The following is a 21907-nucleotide window of genomic DNA, read 5'->3' as shown; positions in this document are numbered from 1 at the left end:
ATGTTTGTATAAGTGTTTTGACTGTTTAATTGGGTTTGATTAATTTGACACAATGAGTTTGCATAAGATAATCCCATATACAAATTTAATAATGAAAATTGAATATTTCATACTGTCATTTTTTGTTTATACATCAAATGTGTATGTAGATAAGTTGGCAGAAGTTAAAAAGTAGTTCAAATCTTTTAAATAGATAATGCCTCAAACTATCTTTTGTTAGACTTTATAATGTTTACATTAGTCATGCCTTTAGGAAATAAACTAATTTTTTAGCTCAAATTTAAACAAACATGGCCAAAACCTTTATTAGGGTATCTAGTTTAAAAATTGTGTCCGGTGACCTGGCCAACCAACCAAGATGGCTGCCATGGCTAAAAATAGAACTTAGGGGTAAAATGCAGTTTTTGGCTTATAACTCAAAAACCAAAGCATTTAGAGCAAATCTGAAAAAGTGAGAAATTGTTTATTAGGTCAAGATCTATCTGCTCTAAAATTTTCAGATGAATTGAACATCTGGTTGTTAGGTTGCTGCCCCCCCCCCCCCCCAAAAAAAAATGGTCAGTTGACCCCTTAAGGGAGTTATTGCCTTTAATAGTCAATTTTTAACAATTTTCATTAATTTGGTTAATTTTTGTAAATTTTTACAAAATAATTTCCACGGTTTCTAATGGGAAAAGTTCATTATAGATAGAGATAATTGTAAGTTGCAAGAACCTTCAGTTAAGTAATAACTTGAAACACATCACCATCACCAAAGCACAATTTTGTCATGAATCCATCTGTGTCCTTTGTTTAATATACACATAGACCAAGGTGCGCGACACAGGCTCTTATGAGCCTCTAGTTTCATTGGGCAGTTTATACTCTGCAAATAAAACTTATTTCATACAGTCATGTTTATTTTGATGTAAGGCATATACTTCATGTCAAATCATTCACTTTTTACTGCTTCTATCCTGCTTTGCATTTTAAATACAATGTAGTATATTATGAATGATAAAAATCAGTACTGTTTGTCAGAGATACTTACTTTTTTCATATTTTCCTGTTTCTAAATACATTAGGGGAGCATTTTTCTTTCTAGTTCAGTTTATTTAAATAAGGGTTTTTTTCACAAAGCATTGATAAAGAAAAATAAATGATAATTGAATTTATTTGAGGGAACAAAATAGTATGTCTTTAATCAAAACTGTGTTTTGTTATTAATAACAAGTTGTTTATTTTGCAGGTGCTATAAATGGCAATTGCCTTCTCAATGTACACTGGAAGAACCTGCTCCAGGGAAGTGTTGTAAAACACCCAGTTGTCCTCCATGGATCACTATACAATATCCTTCAGGATATAAGGAAGAATAATTACAGGAAAAAAAACATATAAAGCTGTTGTTATCGTTTTTATTAAAATTTAAATAGATAAAGATTTGAGGCATATATGCATATGTGAAAAAAAGAAATCAAACCTTTTACTTAGAAATGGTTATTCCTGCATGATTTGTTGAGTGAATTAAGAGAGAATTATAATAAAAGTGAATTATACTTTTAGTCCTGTATAAATTTTTTGTGACTTTAGGAAAGTGATTGCTAAGTTCAATATTTAATCAAAAAACTTTATTGACACTTTATAGAATATCAATGAAAAATAGTACTGCATTTCAAGTTTTAAGATAAAGCATAAAATAAAGACAGGACTATTACAAAAAATCAAGATAAACAAAATAATAAATATTTGCTCAATATGCAAATTTTTATTAGGACTTAGAATATGAATATAAGGAGATAAGACCTTGACATTTATCAAAGCAATCTATAAAAAAGTGAAACAATCGAAAAGCACCTTATGGTGAATATATGGTTTCTTTTTTCTACAAATTTGTAGAAAAATTCTAAGATCAAAGATCTGACCATTGCCATCAAATTTTCTTTTAAAAAATAGATTCAAAGAAGATCAATTGATTAATGATTGATTTGTAAGGACTCTAAAGACAGTGCAATGTAAATTTTGACAAAAAAAAACAGTTTCAGAGCAGAACCCTTTTAGTATGACAACAAATGTTTGCTGTGCTGTTGGTATTTGTTTTATGATACCGTCTCGATTAGGGAATTAAATACAGTATTATAAATGTGTAAAACAAAATGATGTGCAAAATAACCCATCGTTAAGACTGTTTTAAAAATGGGTTAAACATATTGATTTGTGGTCAATTGGTTTAAAATGAAAGTATAATACTGACAGGAACTCCAATAAAGTCTATGCTCATTCCCATTCCACTTATTTCGATAGAAAATGAAAGGTTCCGACTCGAAATTTTTCAAGTCAATGATAATTCCTTTGTGGGTAATCTGTGATTCTCAGACAGTCTTCCCTTGTTCAGTAATTGAATCATGTAATGTGTTATTGAATGTCTTATATACCTTCCTATTGATATAAACATGGAAACTCCTATTCACATTAAGAGACCCCTACATGAATAATGATACCAGTTTTGGTGCAATTACTGAAGGCAAAATCGTTCAACAAAATAACTAATAAAAGAAAAAATAATTGAAATTGGAATATAGGTTTATTGGTGTTCAATATGTTTTGGTCTTTGTAACCTTTCCATCGGTTAGTTTCTAATATAAAGATTCATACGCTAGAAGAAGAGTGTGAGACGAAAAATAATGTGATAGTTTTTAGCGTTCAGGATTGCGAAGAATAATTCAAGTTTTAGTTTAATATTTATTAATTGCAATACAAAAAATCACATGTTATCATTTTTCATTATGTAGAAAAATGTAACGTGCTTACTATATATTACCCACACATGATGACCTATACATAACATTCAGTTATTCAAGTCACAATATGCAAAGTGATATACCTTATATATATAGTAGATTTCGTTGAATAAACTCGAATGAGAAGTTATAATCATAATTTTGAAATAAATATTATTTTTTTTATAAACAGCTTGTTTAAAAATGGCTCATGCGATAAAATTAACACATTGTAATTGATTTTAGCCAAATATTGGAACTTTAAACTATGACTGCTTTAGCTTAAATTTGATGAGTTAGATATTTCAGAATTACGTTAAAGAAGGGTAAGGATAGGGCAACAGCATTGTGATATTTTTCTTTGATGTTTTAATTTTATGTTTAGCTGAGGTGAACTGTATATGTTTTTATACATCCTTGGCTTTCAAATGTTTTGCTCACTCATAAAGATAAATCTAGAAAAGCGTTTATGACTCATTATAGAATAAGCATTATTTTTAAAGATAAGGAAAAATACCTCAACATACATAGTTTGCGGGAAATACTTTATTTACAGTAACACAAATTGGATAAGACACAAGTCAAACATATTCAACTATACAATATATAAGAGCATGTATAATTTCCATATATTATTTTTATCAAAATTAAGTGGCACAATTAAGGAGAAACAAATGAATTAATAAAAAAAACAAACAATTAAACTGAACATAGATGATGGTGTGTGTGTTTTACTATCTTAACAATAAGGAATATATATAAATAAACATGTATGTCAAAAAAAATCAAAAAGGCATACTTTCACAGCACATTTAATTTAGCAAAGAAAAAGACGAGAAGGCACAAATTTACCATTGCACAACAACACAGTGACGAGTACTAATATACAAGACACAGTTAAAGTAATGATTTTCAAAGATATATAAAAGAATATAATATGTTAAGATGATAAACAACGTCAGTACCTACTAAAATAAAATTTAAGATCATTGGTTATAATTTGTGAAGTTGATACGGATTATTTATTAACAAGGCCTTGATACCTTCCAAGAACTTTGTTAAAAAGAAAAGGACGACACTTTCTTTGCCATGCATACCCCAGGTTCGACAACTTTCTGCTCAGACACTAGGGACGTATCACAAAGTCTGAATAGCAGCTGGAAGCTCTTGAGTTCCGAATTAGTTGGGAAATGTATATCCGATATACCTCATTATGTGAAGTTGTTATATAACTACTAAGAGGGGAAATTGATAATTTGAGAATATGAATCGTTTCGTTTGTCAATGATACTGTTACTGATATGACCGCTTGTTCCACATTCGAGGAACATGTTTTAAAATGAGTCGGAGGAAACTGTGTTAGTTGTTTTTTTAATTTTAATGCTGGCGGTTTTATCAATGTAACCTACTCAAACATTGGATTGTTTATGGAAAGGACATCATCAATATATCTGAATGTGAAATTAAATGATCTGGCCTTTTTTATCTTGCTTGTTGACAAGTGTCTGACAAGTGGAACTCCGAATCATAGAATAATATAAAGAGTACGGAAATGAAAGGCACATAGATCGTACCCATAGGAATGCCGGCAATATGATAACAATACACAATTTGTCCTTGTGTTTGCCTCGGGTAGATTAATTGATGCCAGGTAAAAAATAATTGCATGTTATTAAAATGAATAAAATTAGAAAGTATAGTCCAGATCAGAAAATACTCTTTGACTTATATTTGTCTGTTTCTTTTTTTTTTGTATGCATTTTTCAATACTAAAGTTTGGCAAAGCATTGAAAGGAAACTGTTAAACCTGTACATGTATTTAGAAAAATGAAAGATATTCGATTTTAGTCAAGTAAAACCATTAATTTTGTCTATAATCAGAGCTGTGATAAGGTATTAACAGCACGTTTGTTTATAAATTGGATCTGCCTGCACAATGTACACTGAACGACCCTGCTCCAGGAAAATGTTGTCAAACACCAAGTTGTCCTCCATGGTTCTTTTTACGATATCCAGCAGGATATAAAGCGGAATAGATCCAGAATAAAAGTGTTATTGTTTTTAATATATAAAAAAAACGGTTGCTTTCGTAACCAACTTTTGAATATTGATATAAAGAGTTTAGACATTGGTGTATGCAGAAAAAAATTAAATCAAATTATTAAATGGTATTCTTATATGATTATTTTTAGTGAAATGTAAGAATGAGCTATACTAATGGTGAAGTTACGGGGTTTTTTTTAATAAGCTTTTGGAACGTTTGCTATAGCTTGCTATAGCTACTTTCCTCAGGCGTCGGCCTCAACTTCCGGTGAGACAGACTATCGCAATGTTCTGCTTCAAGATAATGTAGTACTAGTGTTCGAATTCTGATTCTTGGATATTTTGAGTTGCTACTCTTGAAAAGATAACAACTTGAATAAAAAAGGAATGAATGTTCACCGACAATTCAGATGAATTTAACTTCATTTTGAAAATAAGTATCACAAACACTACTTTGCGGATCGGCCATTGGCTAAAAACAAAATCAAACGAAATCTACGCGAGACAGCGTTTCATTCATGAATATTTCATGAATGAACATTTTTCCTCACTACTTTTTAATATGTACGATATTTACAACTGTTTATTATTGCATAAGTAAAAGCCCGAGTGTATCGAAAGAGTCCGGTATGCAAAACAAGTTGATATTTGACCAAGTTGTCGGATAATTAACGAGTGATAATGGTTTGATTTATTTTTAAAATACACAGGTGATAGAATATAATATAATCGATAATTATATGGCTTATGTCTCACGCCAATGACGAGTAGAGATAAATACCGGCTTTAATAGAAACGTGCATTGTTTTTGTCAAACTGACATCGATCTGAAAGTCTTGATGCCAAAACTCATTTGAAAACTTTTAATTCCGTTATTTAAATACTAGCTGTTTCACATTACAATGTGGATATAAGACCCTTCACTCGTTCAGCATACTCAGGTGGATCAAACTGACAACAGAAAAACATTGTCTTAATGACAATTAGTATCATAGCATCCGTATAATTTAAAAGCAACCGAGTCATCATCTACTTCTTAGAATATTATAGTTCAGTGTATCAAGACCGAGATCAACATAAAGACAAGTGCTGTAGAAATTATTAAAATGATTTAATAATATTTGTCCATGTACTAGCAAAATGACTTTCTTAGTGCTTAACAATGCAGTGGCGGATCCAGAACTTTTTATCCCGTCACACATTCTTCCTGGGGCAGTATGATTCTTTAAGATTGACCTATAATTAACAATGTGTCGTCCTAACACAGAGGCAATGATTATTAGTATATCAAATAAATGGCTTAAAACAACAATCTCAAATATCATTGCCTCAATCACTGGTAATTACACAACAGCAACTAAAATGTGTTACAGGGTTATAAGCACCTCAGATCAACATTGTATGAATCTAGTGTATATAAACTTTGTATTCCTGAGGTCATACTACTATTGTTATGCCCCCACCATATTGAGTTTTATCCTTGTTTTTTTCTGTAAGTATGTAAATCCCTTACTTGTACGTACGTCCATACATCCCAAAATTGATTTCTGTTCTCTTACTTTAGTTTGCCTGAACCAAATTTGATGACACTTATACGCAATGCTTATAACCAAAAAAGTCAAGTTTGAAATTTGTTAGCGTCACTTTTACCATTCTAGATGTAAAGGGGTGAAATTTTCAGCATACCCTATCAAGTATATATACCCTTATATATAAGTTTGACTTGTAGCTTTCATCGGTTATACATTTATCAGGTGAACATAAAAACGGGTCTTCAGATTTAAAGTATAGATATATAAAACAAGAATGTGTCAATAGTACAAGCATGCCCCATCTGCACTATCATTTTCTGTGTTCTGTGGACCGTGAAAATGGAGTAAAAACTCTAATTTGGCATTAAAATTAGAAAGATTATATCATAGGGAACATCTATAATACTAGAATAACGAAGTCCAATTTGTCAGCCGTCATGGGGTAAAATCGACAAATCAAAGAATTCGATTGTATATATCCAATATAGGACAATTGTGTTGTTTAAAAATTACACAACTCCAGACCTTTTTGTTTTTCACATAATTAATATGGCCAATAATCAACAAGTTCTGGGTCGAATCCGATACCGATAGTATATTCAGCTGCTACCTATTATCTTATCTGTACGTTTCTCATCTGACAGGCGCACCACCAAACGGTATATTTCGGGTCATAAACACAGGGTTGACACTACTAAATTCAATCATTGTCAAATTGTTCCCTATTGTTGTATTTTAAGCAGTAATACTTTCTAAGATGACAATACGAATACTAAAAATCTGGACATAAGATAAAACGTATAGGTTCAGTTTTCAATTTGTTAGCGGGCATGACATAAAACAGCGAATCAAAGAATTCAACTTTGTTTATAACTAAATTAATAAATATAGGACAATGCTGTTGATTAAAAAATACTCAATTCCAGGACCTTTTGTTTTCCAAATAATTAATATTACCAATAATTGATAAGTTCCAGGTCGACGGGTTCAAACAGAGAGATTTTGATTCTTATAATCGACACGACTTTATCAGATATCAAAAACTATCTCGACCAAAAACTTTAACCTGAATGGGGCAGACGGACGAACGGACGCACAGACCAGAAAACATAATGCCCATAAATGGAGCATAAAAAGTGATTTTTAAGCAGTTAAGCTGCTTTATGCGAGCACCCTAGATTTCTGTTCTACCAAATAAATGCTGAAACATGTGCCACTTTTATTATCTGGCTGGCTATCATGTTATTTATAACCAATTGGACACTTTTTTCATACTTTTTATTCTGGAATAAAAAAAATATTACCATAAAAACCTTAATTGATCGTCGAATCCCCCAAAAGTTTTGAAGTTGCACATAGAAAGTAGTGCTCGGTAGAAATCCTTCTATAGTTTATTATCCTCTGTGCTGTTGGCTAAGATGTCAAAGAACAATTGTATTAAATATTTGATCGCCAAAAAACCATAAAGATGAGTCGTTTACATTTCCCAAATGGCAAAAGTCGTAGGAATATTGATTGTCATTGATACGTATTACATACGTCAGTAGTCTATTAATCAGCTGATATAAGTTGGCGGCAATTTCAAATTACATACATTGTAGAAGACGAAATTTACGTACTTTTTAAATTGGGAGGATTCTGATGATACATAGGTACATTATTATTAATCCTTTTATTCGTTTTTTTGTCTGAAATGATTGAGATTATTTAAATCATCTTAATTCAGTAATCAGGAACATATATATGAATATAGATATACTGTTTCCAGCTTAAATGAATGCTCATTTGTATTCTTCTTAATATTATTCCGTTATCTCATAAATGACCTTCATGCTTGTCAAATAAAGTTGTTGTTATTGTAATTTTCTCATTGGTCGATGTCAACATGTCAAGGTCATTTCAAGATTGTTTCGCTTTGGTGTTACATAATGCTACACGTGCTTTAATTTAGCTCAATGTGCTTCAATAAATATTGAGATTAAAAATTTAACAACTGTTTTCTAAAAGAACGGCATTATTTAACTTCCAAAGTCGCATATTTTTGTAAAATACCAAGTCCGAATCTGTGACGCGTATTACACCGTAATTGTTTTTGATTTACAAGGACTTTTCGATTTCCGGTACAGAAAAAAACAACTTTTTTCGATGTTTCTTTTTATAATTTTTCACATTTAAACACTCGTAAAGTGTTATTGAATCATTTCTATGCGGTTCCTTCAGCAACTTGATGCTGGTAAACGATTTTCCCATGAAAATGATACGAAAAGAAATCGCATGATACGATAAAAAGGTAACGAGGCTCGAGAAACGTTTATGTTTTCAACAAGTTGAAGTTACAAACAAGTTTTTTCTTAATTCCTACTATTACAGTTATTTAAAGTTTAAATAAATGTTTTTTTTATTATGATATTAGTAATAGAAGACAGTTAAACCGTAGTCAAGATATTTTAATTCAGTTATAATTTGAAACGTTAATAAAATTGAGAATGAAAATGAGGAATGTGTCAAAGAGACAATAACCTGATCTAATAGCAGACAACAGTCCAAGGTTACCAATGGATCTTCAATGCAGGGAGAAACTCCCACACCCGGTTTGCTTTCGCTGGCCCCTTAACATAATAACAACAAGGTATACTATTTCAGTGATAATCATTGATAATGGACATCATACTTTAGGTGTCATACCACCAATTACTCCCTCAAATTTAGAACGTATGTGAAAGTAGGCATACTCGGACAAAAATAGTGCATTTGATGTCATTGTTTACTTAAACTAACCAACAAATTGTCAGAAATGAAACTTTTGGTGAAAGAAAAATATATTAAGACCATTTTGAGCTAAAATTTACTTGTTTATGAGTTTGCATTCAAAATTGAGGATTAATGCACTCCATAGTATACTATACAATTTAAGATTTCCAGAAAACCAGGGGTTATTTTTAGTGGTACCTCTATTCGGAAGACCTATCTTTTTTATATGATTTTAAACATCTGTTGAAAATTGGCATGCAGAAAGCTGATGCATGTACAATTCAGGATATATCTGGTTTCTATGAAGTTAAACTTAAGGTAAAATATTTAGAAAGCTGTGAAAATTGTAAAATTTGGTTGAACATATAAGGACTTTTAATTGGTGGTATGACACCTAAAATCAGAAGTATACACAAGAAAATAAAATCTAAACAAAATGTACATAACAATTATGAAAAATAAATATGATATACAGCAACAATCATCACATTAGTGGGTCCTCACTATGGACAGGTACATACAGTGTGGCGGCTTAAACGTCTTAACTGGCATAAAACTCTCCCCTAACATGGGAGAGTGTATGTGCATAATCTCAGACATTGAATCTTTATAAATATAAATTGAAAATAACTTTTGAAAGTGGAAGGATTGCACAGCGTAAACATTACTGTACAAGCATTATTTGATACTTTAGAAATAGCTGAGAACAATGCATGAGATAAATATTTTCACTATTCATCTGAACTTGGCCAAGTTTGCCTTTGGGTTTTTGATTAACTGCCTATAGCACCCTTGGTGCTTTGATTTGAAATTGCTGGCGTCTAAGACAATGGTTTACTTTGAAAAATCACATCTGTGGTTAAATATATATTTTAAATAATACACATCCATAACCTATTTGAAATATTACACATATACAGTTGCAAACTTTCCAGAGGTGCTATCCAGCACTTTGATTGAATGTGACTTTAAGAAGGAAATTGTTCTGTTCAATATGAAAGTCAAATAGAAGACTTAGCACAATAAAGACATATCAATAAAGATTTTCCATACTATCTTCAAACATTAACATTGCAAAAATTACACATCATTATCAACATTTGTCAAATTTGCAAATCATTAAAAAAAACTAAGGATGTAAATAAATGAAGATGTGATCTTAACATCGAAAAAACAGCAACAAAAAAAACTAAAACAATCAAAAAGCACGTAATGTAATGTATGGTCTGTCTTTTCAAGACATTTGTAAACAATTGCAACTATCAAAAATCAGACGTCGCCATTAAATTTCTTACATGACAAAAGTAGATGAGATAAACAAAAATCCACTGAATAGGTTTGAGTGCTAATTGCAGTAAAGTAATCCCTTATCACGAACGTACAAATTTCTTTGTTCAAACGTTGAGTTTAAGCCAATTACGTTAGTTTTAGTACAAGACAATATATATGTGAAGATATCAAATATGGTTTGTATTCCCTCTGAAAAAAATGCACCGTACAGTTACAGAGGGATCCTTGTTAGCATGTGCTGTAACTTGCTTTGTTTATTTTGAGGTCCGAGGGAATTATTTGAAGTATTTAAAATCTTAGAAATAAAGTAATGAGCAAAATAACCCACCGAAAAAAAATATATCAAGTTTATCTGTTTTGTTAATTGAGTTTTCCCTATGTATGGGCCTTTGTGTTATACCTTATTGAATATTTTGTAGCGAAAATTTATAAGGAAGATCATTACTAAGAAAATTCATTCAACAAATACAATATAACAAAACAGATAGCTGTATTTATTGTAAGACTATAAAAATAAATTAATTGTGTATTCATTAATATTTATTGGATACCAATATTCATAGATATCGTGGGTATAAGGAACGACGAATTTTAATGTTCAACGAACTACAAATTCCCTAAAGGAATGTGTTCCACTGAGGGACAAAAGATACCAGAGGGACAGTTAAACTCATAGATCGAAAATAAAGTGACAACGCAATGGCTAAAAATGAAAAAGACAAACAGACAAATAATAGTTCAAATGACACAACATAGAAAATTAGACTGAGCAACCAAAATCTGGGGTAGATCCAGGTGTTCAAGAAGGGTGAGCACATCCTGCTTCACATGTGGCAATTGTCTTGTTGCTAATGTTATTACAAACCCGGTGACAGTCTAATTCGGTAGATCACATTCATGAAAAGGGAAGGAAATTGAAGTTACGACGTACGGAACATATTCGATATCATCTGTGAAACGGTTAACCAACTCCTGATGACGTCCGTAAAATTTACGAAGGAATGATTTCATGTTCACCTTTGGAAATCTTGGTTTAGTAGCTTCCTTGTGAGCAGCAACCCTCTATTTAGGAAATACAAGCACGGGAATATCGTTTCATTGGAAAATATATACTCCGTATGCAGGCGCTTCTCGATTGTTGCTACTTATTAATGGACAGTTCATATTTTTTTTAGCTGACTTAACTCTTAAATTGAGAAAGGAAATGGGGAATGTGTCAAAGCGACAACAACCCGACCATAGAGCAGACAACAGCCAAAGGCCAGCAATAGGTCTACAATGTAACGAGAAACTCCCGCACCCGTAGGCATCCTTCAGCTGGCCCCTTAATAAATATGTATACTATTATAGTGATTATGGACGTCATACTAAACTCCGAATTATACACAAGAAACTAAAATTAAAAATCATACAAGATTAACAAAGGCCAGAGTCTCTTGACTTGGGACAGGCGCAAAATTCAGGCGGGGTTAAACATGTTTGTGAGATCTGAACCCTCCTCCCTATACCTCTAGTCTGTTTTGTCCTTTATCTCTAGTTCGATGGAATAGATGCGTTCAACCAAGTCACCAAATTTGAATTGTTTAGTGAGAGAACATTATCTTTATAGCAGAAAGTAAAGTTAAATCAATAATTCTAATCTACACTGGCAAAATATGTTTGGACTCGATGTTGTGTGATATCCGGCACGGTTAATGTTAAAAAAAATGGTTGGTTTTAATGTTTTTTTATGTGTTCTTGTCCTTTTGGTAGAATTCATTCGACCATGACTTTTTTATGGTTCCGTGAATAATGTTAAGTATATGTGGTACTTTTATTAAATTATCTAGATTACAGACTTTTAAAAAAAGATTCAATTACATTCATTTAAGCAGTCACTTCATGTCTGTGCGTACACTCTTGTATAAAAACGATGTAGTAAAATATTTTTTTTAAACGCAATGAAGTTGTTATCTAATAACATATATGTCACAAGTTGAATTTCTTTCGATGGACAATGTTTAGATCTGTGTTAGCTTTGCTTTTCATAAATTTATGGGTTTTAAACAAAACCGGGTGATATACACAGACAAATCAGGGTGATTGTGTAGTAAACAACGTTGACAGAACCGGATACTTCCATTTTGACATGACCCATATTTTTCGTTCCATACACAGGAATACAAGTATTGATGTGCTCAAAGCTTGTTTTGTAAACCCCATGTTAAAATCTTTCTTTACGTACTATGTGAACAATTTAACGAGATTTTAAACGATTTCGAGACAAGGTTCATTCAATTCGTCATTCTGACATGCATTTTTACTTATTTTTCTTTAATCTAGAACGATTGTAAAAATATGTGCTAGAATTTATTTCTGTGCTACTTATTAGTATGAAATATTTTCAAGTATCAAATTTTACCATTGTTAAAGACAGACGGTGTTTCAATTTGTATTTAGGAAAGTATCCAATATAATTGAGCATCCCATTGCAAGGGTAAATTTTTCAATTTGATAATCGATAATATTATATTTTCAGATGTTATACATGGAACCTTCCAGATGTATGTACATTAAATGAGCCTAAGCCAGGGTTGTGCTGCAAGACGCCATCCTGTCCACCATGGAGTCATGTAATCTTAACTTATCCGGCCAATTACAAAGAGGAATAAAGAGCTTTGAAAAACCTTTGAAGTTTTGTCGTATTTAAAATTTTGAGTATTTACATTTCAAACACTGTATCAATTTGAACAATGCAGTGTTGCTTTCGATAAAGTTGAGATAAAGGTGCCACATGTGGAGCAGGATCTGCTTACCCTTCCGGAGCACCTGAGATCACCCCTATGTTTTGGTGGGGTTCGTGTTCCTTATTCTTTTGTTTTTCTATGTTGTGTCATGTGTACTTTTGTGTGTCTGTTTGTCTTTTTCATTTTTAGCCATGGCGTTGTCAGTTTATTTTCGATTTATGAGTTTGACTGTCCCTCTGATATCTTTCGTTCCTCTTTTTTTGAGACAGGTATTACTATCCGTCGGTGCAGTGTTTATATTTCAGAATGCAGAATACCTGGCTTCTTCATACATGTACCCTGTTTGCAGATACTGTGTGTTACGAAGGCTCTGTGTGTCATATATCTATTGCCCTTGGCCTCACTTTCATGATTCATTGACTGCTTAACGAAAATGCAGTTTTTTTGGAATGATAATTTCTCACTTATGAGTAGTAGTATAACTATATTGTGTGTATGGGTTCTTTGAAAAGCTAACATGTCCGCTAGACGGGGATCACCGGACCTCGACCTGATTTCATGAATGAGGGATCAATTAAACGTTACATGAGTAGTTCCGTTTCTCAGATACTATAAACAAAAGGTCAACTATATGTGGTGGTGCATGGGATGATTGTAAAGGGTACAAGTAAGGTCATTCTAACAGGTGTCATCTGACCTTGCCATCATTTTTATGGTTTGTTGGTCAATGTTGGGTTTCCAAATACTAGTAGCATTGGGTCATCGATGTTTGGTGTTTGGAACAATTGTAAGGTGAACATGTCTGGTCTGACCTCACTTGATAGTTCATTTTGTGAATGATATTGTAAGTTTGTCAGATACTATAAGCAACGGGTGAACTTTATTTAGTGCATGCAATTATTGTAAGGTGTACATATCTTTTTGGCCATGTTCATCTGACCTTGACCTTATCATAGAACATTAATGATTATATAAAGTTTTATGTGATACTTGTTTTAAAAACAAATTTTTTCTGACTTTCAATATAAATTCATTGATAGGCAGGCAAGACATTTCAGTGTGTACACTCTCATATCTTGACTAACATCTATAAATTGACAATGAGGGTCGGTTGAAAATAAAAACTTTACGACAAAAAAAGAAGATTTCAGCTTTCCAACTGTGAACTTTCCATTTCTAAGTATCAACATTCCAGCAGCACCTGCATACGGGGTACATATCTCCAAATTGATACCATATTCCCGTGCTTGCATTTCCTATCATTATTTTCTTGCTAGAGGGTTGCTGCTCACAAGGGAGCTATTAAACTAAGAGTTTCATTGATACATCTAAACAGAAATATTATAATGATATGATAAAAAGACTTAAAGGATTCTTAAACACTATGGAAATGTATTCACAGCCTAAATCCATCAAAACCACATGAACTTATTATAACTGGAGACCATAACAAACGATCATAAAGAAATTGCTATAAAAATGTTCAATAATTATTTCACCTCATGTGTTGAAAAATTAAGGCATAGTAGGGCACCAAGCAACTCAAATTTTAATACTCTGACAAACTATTTACAAATGAAGTTCTTGAAAAAAAGGCATAATAAATTCATCATTCATCCAGTAAAAGTTTCAGAACTATTTGCTGATATAACCAAACTAGATGTTAAGACATCTTCTGGTTCTAACAATATAGGTCCAAAGATTTTAAAACTGAGTGCTCCTTTCATAGCATCTTCCCTAACATACATTTTGAATCGAATGATTGGTACTGGTATTTATCCATCTGTTTTAAAAAATGCCAAAGTAACTTCAATTTTTAAATCTGGTGAAAAAAATGTAGCTAGCAATTACAGACCAATATCTGTTTTGCTAACATTATCAAAATTAATTGAGAGACATGCATCTAAACATCTGTATAAATATTTGACAAAGTTTGATATTTAACACCCTTCCCAGTCTGGTTTAGACCCAACCATTGTCATGTCAAACTGTCCTCATTAATTATTGATAAATGGCTACATGAAATGAATAATGAAAATATCAATTTGGCAGTCCTCTTGGATTTTAAGAAAGCTTTTGATGTTGTTGATCATGAAATTCTATGTAAAAAACTTCTAATTTATGGCTTCCATGAAGATACTGTTGATTTTTTAAAATCATATTTGAGTGAAAGAACACAGCAAGTCCATATAAATAATCAGTTTTCTGATAAAAAGTTGATAAATTTTGGTGTTCCACAGGGCTCATTACTTGGTCCCATTTTGTTTGTTTTGTTCATAAATAATCTTCCATAACACATCAAAAACTGCCATACAGACTTGTATGCTGATGACACAACTATGCATACATATGGAAAGACTATTGGTGATATGCAATTAAAAGTACAAGATTATCTCCAATGTGTTGGAAAATGGTGTCATGAAAATAGCATGTTCATAAATTCGGATAAGACAAAATGTATGGTTATAGGTACAAGACAAAGGTTGCGTTTTAATCAAGGAGAACCAGTTCTAATTATTGAGAATAATGTTCTTCAAAAATCATCAATTGAAAAACTTTGAAGTGTTAGAATTGACTCTAATCTGTCCTGGACAGGCCATATTAATAACTTATGTTCATCAATTTCATCTAGACTTTTTTTACTCTCTAAAATCAAGAAATTTCAAAATATTGATCTAAGAAAATTATTTTATAATGGTTATATTCTCCCACCGATAGATTATTGTTGTATTATTTGGAGTTGTTGTGCTAAAAATTAACTAGTTAGAATAATAAAATTGCAGAAAAGGGCTGCAAGACTTATTTTAGATGCTGATCCACTTTCATCATCAGCTCCACTGTTTAAACAGCTTGGATGAATGACAGTAGAGAACAGAATCTCATACCACAAATCAGTTTTGTTGCATAAATGCCTTAAGAATGAAGCCCCTGTATATCTCACTAAAATAATTTAAAGAAATGCCAGAAATAAACCAATATTGTTTGAGAAATGCCTCTTGCAAAAATTTACAAGTTCCAAAAGCCAAAACAGAGCTCTATAAGAATTTTTTTATATTCAGGATCTATTTTATGGAATAACTTACCATAATTATTATTATCTTAAATCAATCCTATTTTTATCTTATTTTTTAGATTTTGAAATGTAACGTCATTTTCGTGCTGTTTCACAAATTCAAATGTCTGCGTGACGTAATTTTTGTGCCTTTTTACTACTTCGTATGTGACGTCATTTTATGACTTTTTGCGTTCAGGCCTGGACCACGTCGGGTGTGTCTATTTTCTGTGTTGGTCCTCAATGTATTATGTATTCGGGTTTTGTTTCTGTAATTAGTTAAGACGTCCGTTTTATCATTAAACCTTTTATATTCATTTGATAAAATTTACTATTTGCAATAGCATAAATTGTTCAAAATAATAAGGATGTTATTAACACAAGTAAAAAACCCTAGCCGTATTTGGCACAACCTTTTTCAACTTTTGATCCTCAGAGCTGTACAACTTTGTACCTTTTTTTGACTTTCGAACTTTTATACCTGGGCGTCACTGGTAAGTCTTGTGTGGACGAGGCGCGGTTTTGACGTATTGAATTTTAAACCTGATGCCTTTTGTTATCTATTATTCATGTTTTTCTTTGCTTAATATATGTATTTGTATTGAAGTCCTGTATTATTCTGTTGTCATTTCAATGTTATATTTAACAATGCCATAAAAGTGCGATGTTTGGCATGCAACAAAACCAGGTTTAACCCACCATTTTTTTTAAATGTCCTGTACCAAGTCAGGAAAATGGCCATTGTTATATCATAGTTCGTTTCTGTGAGTGTACCATTTTTACGTTGTGTTTCCGTTGTGTCGTTTGTTTTCTCCTATATTTGAGTGTGAATTCATATTACTATAAGACGTGTCACGGTACTTTTCTATCCCAAATTCATGTATTTGGTTTTGATGTTAATATTGGTTATTCTCATCGCATTTCTCTAATGCTTAGTCCGTTGCTATGTGTGTTACATTTGAATGTTGTGTCGTTGTTCTCCTCTTATATTTAATGCATTTCCCTCTGTTTTAGTTTAAGAAGCTGTGCGTTTTGTATATGCATAATAATTTTCACACACTTACTCAAACTTATGATATTGTTGATGCCTATACTATACATGTCATATATGAATTTGTAACCTGTGTTGAAAATTCATAACAATGTTGTATTTCATTATTCATGTATGTGTGTCTGTTTGATATTTTGTAATTGTTTGTTATATTTCATTGTATTTCATTAGGGCCTCAGGAAAGATTAGCTTTATAGCTAACTGTGTAACCCTCTTTAAATAAATAATAATTATTATTATTATCATTAAATAGTGAAGTTGAAATCTTCCCTTCGTAAATTTTACGGACGCCATAATGAGTTGGTTGATCGTTGTGGAATAACCATTTCACAAATGATATCGGATATGATCCTTACGTCGTAACTACAATCAACTTCCCTTTCATGAATGAGACCTACTTGTTATCACATAATCAACACGACGGGTGCCACATGTGGAGCAGGATCTGCTTACCCTTCCGGAGCACCTAAGATCACCCCCAGTTTTTTGTGGGGTTCGTGTTCCTTATTCTTTATTTTTCTATGTTGTGTCATGCGTACTATTGTTTGTATTTTTCATTTTTAGCCATGGCGTTGCCAGTTTTTATTTTTTCGATTTATTTATACCCTCTCGAAATTTTGACGGGACATGTTATGGTATACAAATGTCCGGTGTCCGTCCGTCTGTCCGGCGTAAACATGTCGTACCGTAACTTGAGAACGACTTATCCAAATTTCATGAAACTTAATATAGTTGTTTATTATGATCTGTATACTTTTTGGTGAAAATAAAATTAAAATTTTTCGAGTTACGGCATGCACTTTGTAACTAAAACAGGGGTGTGTAATTTTCACATGTCGCACTGTATCTCAAAAACGATTTTTGATTATTGCTTAAAACTTTACACACTTCTTAGTTATATTAATCTTAAGATCTGTATACTTTTTGGTGATGATTCAAAATTTTATTTTTGAGGTATCGAGTATTTTGTAAAAAAAGGGGGAGGTTTTTTTACATGTCGCGTCGTATCTCAAAAATGATTTATGGTTATTGCTTAAAACTTTACACACTTCTTTGTTATATCAATCTAAAGATCTGTATACTTTTTGATTTGATTCAAAATTTCATTTTAGTGATATTTGGTTTTTTGTAAAAATAAAAAAAAACTAGAGGCTCTCAAGAGCCTGTGTCGCTCACCTTGGTCTATGTGCATATTACCAATGAACACCGATAAATTCATGACAAAATTGTGTTTTGGTGATGGTGATGTGTTTGTAGATCTTTCTTTACTCAACATTCTTGTTGCTACAATTATCTCTATTTAAAATGAACTTGGCCCAGTAATTACAGTGGAAATTATTTCCTAAAAATTTACAAAAATTAACAAAAAGGAATAGGTCCAGTAAGACCTCTTTTGGCCCCCAAAATATAACAGTTTTACAAAATTATTAAAATGTAAACTTTTAGTTATTTATTGGACAGTAGAATGCTTCTGCTACATAAACATGTGCTGTTTTTGACAATACAATGCACATATATCGGGTACTAGCACCATTAATTCATGCTAAATTACTGAAATCTTCAAAATTCCAGCTTTTTAGTTAAATTTTTTACGGTTTTCATGTTAAACGAAAGTGGCTGCATTCGTGTTCATCCTTAATATTGAAATGCAAGTTGTATTTTATGATAATACATAACAATATATAAAGGTTAAGGATGAACACTTTTATTTTTGACAAAAACCATCGAAAAAGTGACATTTTTCGGCATATTTGGTAGATTATTCATATTTGAGCTTCAATAGGATCGTTTTTAATGACTGAATCAGTTAAAATCTTTCACATAAACAAATTGATTCAAATGAAATAGACACTTAAGTGTTTAAAAAGTGGTCAAAATCTTTCGTCAGATGAACCTGAAATTTGAGGCCAAAATCGGTCCTTACCGGACCTACTCCTTTATGAAAATTGTTAAGAATTGACTATAAAGAGCAATAACTCCTTAAGGGGTCAATTGACAATGTTGGTCATTTAACTTACTTGTAGATCTTATTTTGTTGAACATTATTGCTGTTTACAGTTTATCTTTATCTATAATAATATTCAAGATAATAACCAAAATCTGCAAAATTTCCTTAAAATTACTAATTCGGGGGCAGCAACCCAATAACAGGTTGTCCGATTTGTCTGAAAATTTCAGGGCAGATAGATCTTGACCTTATGATTAATTTTATCCATGTCAGATTTGCTCTAAATGTTTTGGTTTTTGAGTTATAAGTCAAAAACTGCATTTTACCCCTATGTTCTATTTCTAGCCATGGCAGCCATCTTAGCGGGGTCACGCCACACATTTTTTTTAACTATATACCCCAATAATGATTGTGGCCAAGTTTGGTTTAATTTGGCCCAGTAGTTTCAGAGGAGAAGATTTTTGTAAAAGATTACAAAAATTTACGAAAAATTGGTCAAAATTGACTATAAAGGGCAATAACTCCTTAAGGGATCAACCTACCATTTTAGTCATATTAACTTATTTGTAGATCTTACTTTGCTGAACATTATTGCTGATTACATTTTATCTCTTTCTATAATAATATTCAGGATAATAACCAAAATCTGCAAAATTTCTTTCAAATTGCTTATTTCGGAGCAGCAACCGAACAACCCGTTGTCCGATTCATTTGAAAGTTGCATGGCAGATAGATTGTCATTTGATGAACAATTTTACTCGATGTCAGATTTGCTCTAAATGCTTTGGTTTCAGAGATATAAGCCAAAATCTACATTTCATCCCTATGTTCTATTTTGGTTGGTTGGCCGGGTAACACCAAAGAGGGGGGGGGGGTAACATGTCCCGCCGTATCTCAAAAACAATATATGGTTATTGCTTAAAACTTTCTTAGAAACTATATATGATTATTGCATTAAACTTCCTCACCAGACGTCGGGCGTATCATGCGCTCATGGCGCAGCGGTTTATTTTGTTTAACAAATGGTCCATTTGTGATATGAAATTTGAATATCATATGTGGATAATCTTTTCGTATGTAATTGGGTGCATTACTAATTATTAATCCGAGCAATTAATTCACGGATCTATCATGGTGGAGCCGGAATCAGTTCATAATGGCTTGTTTTTCTCATTGATATATATTTTTTTTCTTTTGATCTACATGGATTTCTAGGTGATAATATCCTAACGTTTCTGTGAATATTGGAGGTGGTGCTATAACAAGTTATAGACCGGTGATTTTAAAAAAGTGAAAACATATCAACTACTCTAACTTTTAGGATTTGGTAGTATATACAGCAGCGGAATTTTCAATAGTATTATGGACATGTATCTTTTTTATTTCTTTACTGTATTTAACCATGGATTTTCATTTTCATATTAGAGGTAGGCCAGTTTACGAAACTCTTGGATTTTGCATAATATTAAAAAGTTACAAAATCATTTCTTAATGTGTTTAAAACAATAAATGCTGAGCTCTTTCATATTGGATCCAGTGCATATATCATTTAACGAATTGAATGTGTGAAAATTGTGCGGCATTCTATAGATGTAACAAATTACAAAACCATGGATACCATAGACGGAAGAATATTTGTGTGACAATATCAAATAGCTTTGACATTTTGATGATATATTTAAGAATTGATTTACATTGAACTGTTAGTGACATTAACTCTATTTGTTATTGATTTATTTTCTCTCTTCTTTGGCATGCTTACATATAGTGCTACACGTAACAGCATTTAGAAGTTGTATATTTTGTATATTTGATGTTGATCCTTGAAATGTGCTGATAAGGTTATTTGTAAAAGTAAATTTTGCTATTTGAGTGTCTTATAGTATTAGTATTAGGATTCAAGAGATTTAAAGTTCCTTGTTTCCGTGTTTGCACTAAACCATTCGACAAACTTGGGGAATCTTTATGTAAAATACGGTTGATGTCACGAATATAAACATTTAACTGCTCTTTTTGAGTATGGAGACAAAGATCATCTTCACTAAATTGTTCTGGATTTGAATGATTATGGAAAACGTTCCAACAAAAATAGAATATACTAGAACTTCTATAAAAATAAGTTTGACCTTTTCGAAATTACAAACGAAAAGTCAATTTCTTTGTAGATCGAATAAATAGAATTTACACTGTCATTGCCACAACTTTTCAAAGAAATACTGCCGTTCTGTTCTTTCTTTGTTAAATCAAATGTCCCCCACCACACACACAATGTTATGTTAGTATACTGTTTTATAAGTTCGGCTGAATTTTGCTTATAAAATTAAACTGTTCCTTTGTAGTAGCTCCTGATTTATAACACCATTTAATTGAATTTTCGGAAATTTATTTGCTGTTGTAAACATCGACATTTGCTGTCAGATAAAAATAACCAGAACACTTGTTAAATTATTGTTTAAATACGGAATTTCAAAATTTTCGACAGTTGTTTGCGTATGTTATTCATGTTATCATTTTAAATTAAAGTCACAATATTTATATATATAATTTAGGTTCTCCACCATGGTAGATCCGTGTTTTACTCGCTCGGATTATTAATATTAAAAACAATGTTTTTGTATCTTTATTAAATTCTCAAAACTGCATATGTACAGTTATGCTACAAAAATACAACTCCCAGTTTATGGCTACATAAAGGCAACAATAGTATACCGCTGTTCAAAACTCGTAAATCTATAGACAAAAACCAAAATCGGGGTAA

At 31.8% G+C, this 21907-nt stretch overlaps 1 protein-coding gene across 3 annotated transcripts in view; it reads left to right on the top strand.

The window, feature by feature from the left end:
- Positions 1-13041, top strand: part of LOC143080959 (uncharacterized) — a 134159-nt gene extending 121118 nt beyond the window's left edge. For 2 of the 3 annotated variants that reach the window (XM_076257158.1, XM_076257160.1), the window contains one exon: positions 12891-13041. In XM_076257158.1, the coding sequence (XP_076113273.1) occupies positions 12891-13023 (133 nt within the window). In that variant the 3' untranslated portion in view covers positions 13024-13041. Of the gene's footprint in view, positions 1-1228; positions 1384-12890 lie in introns of those variants that run through there. The other variant, XM_076257159.1, reaches the window with a different exon arrangement.
- The last annotated feature ends 8866 nt before the right edge of the window (positions 13042-21907 follow it).

The sequence above is a fragment of the Mytilus galloprovincialis genome, chromosome 6 (assembly GCF_965363235.1).
Source record: "Mytilus galloprovincialis chromosome 6, xbMytGall1.hap1.1, whole genome shotgun sequence".
NCBI lineage: Eukaryota > Metazoa > Mollusca > Bivalvia > Mytilida > Mytilidae > Mytilus > Mytilus galloprovincialis.
The sequence above is the reverse complement of the archived record's forward strand: the minus strand, read 5'-3'. Positions and strand labels throughout refer to the sequence as shown.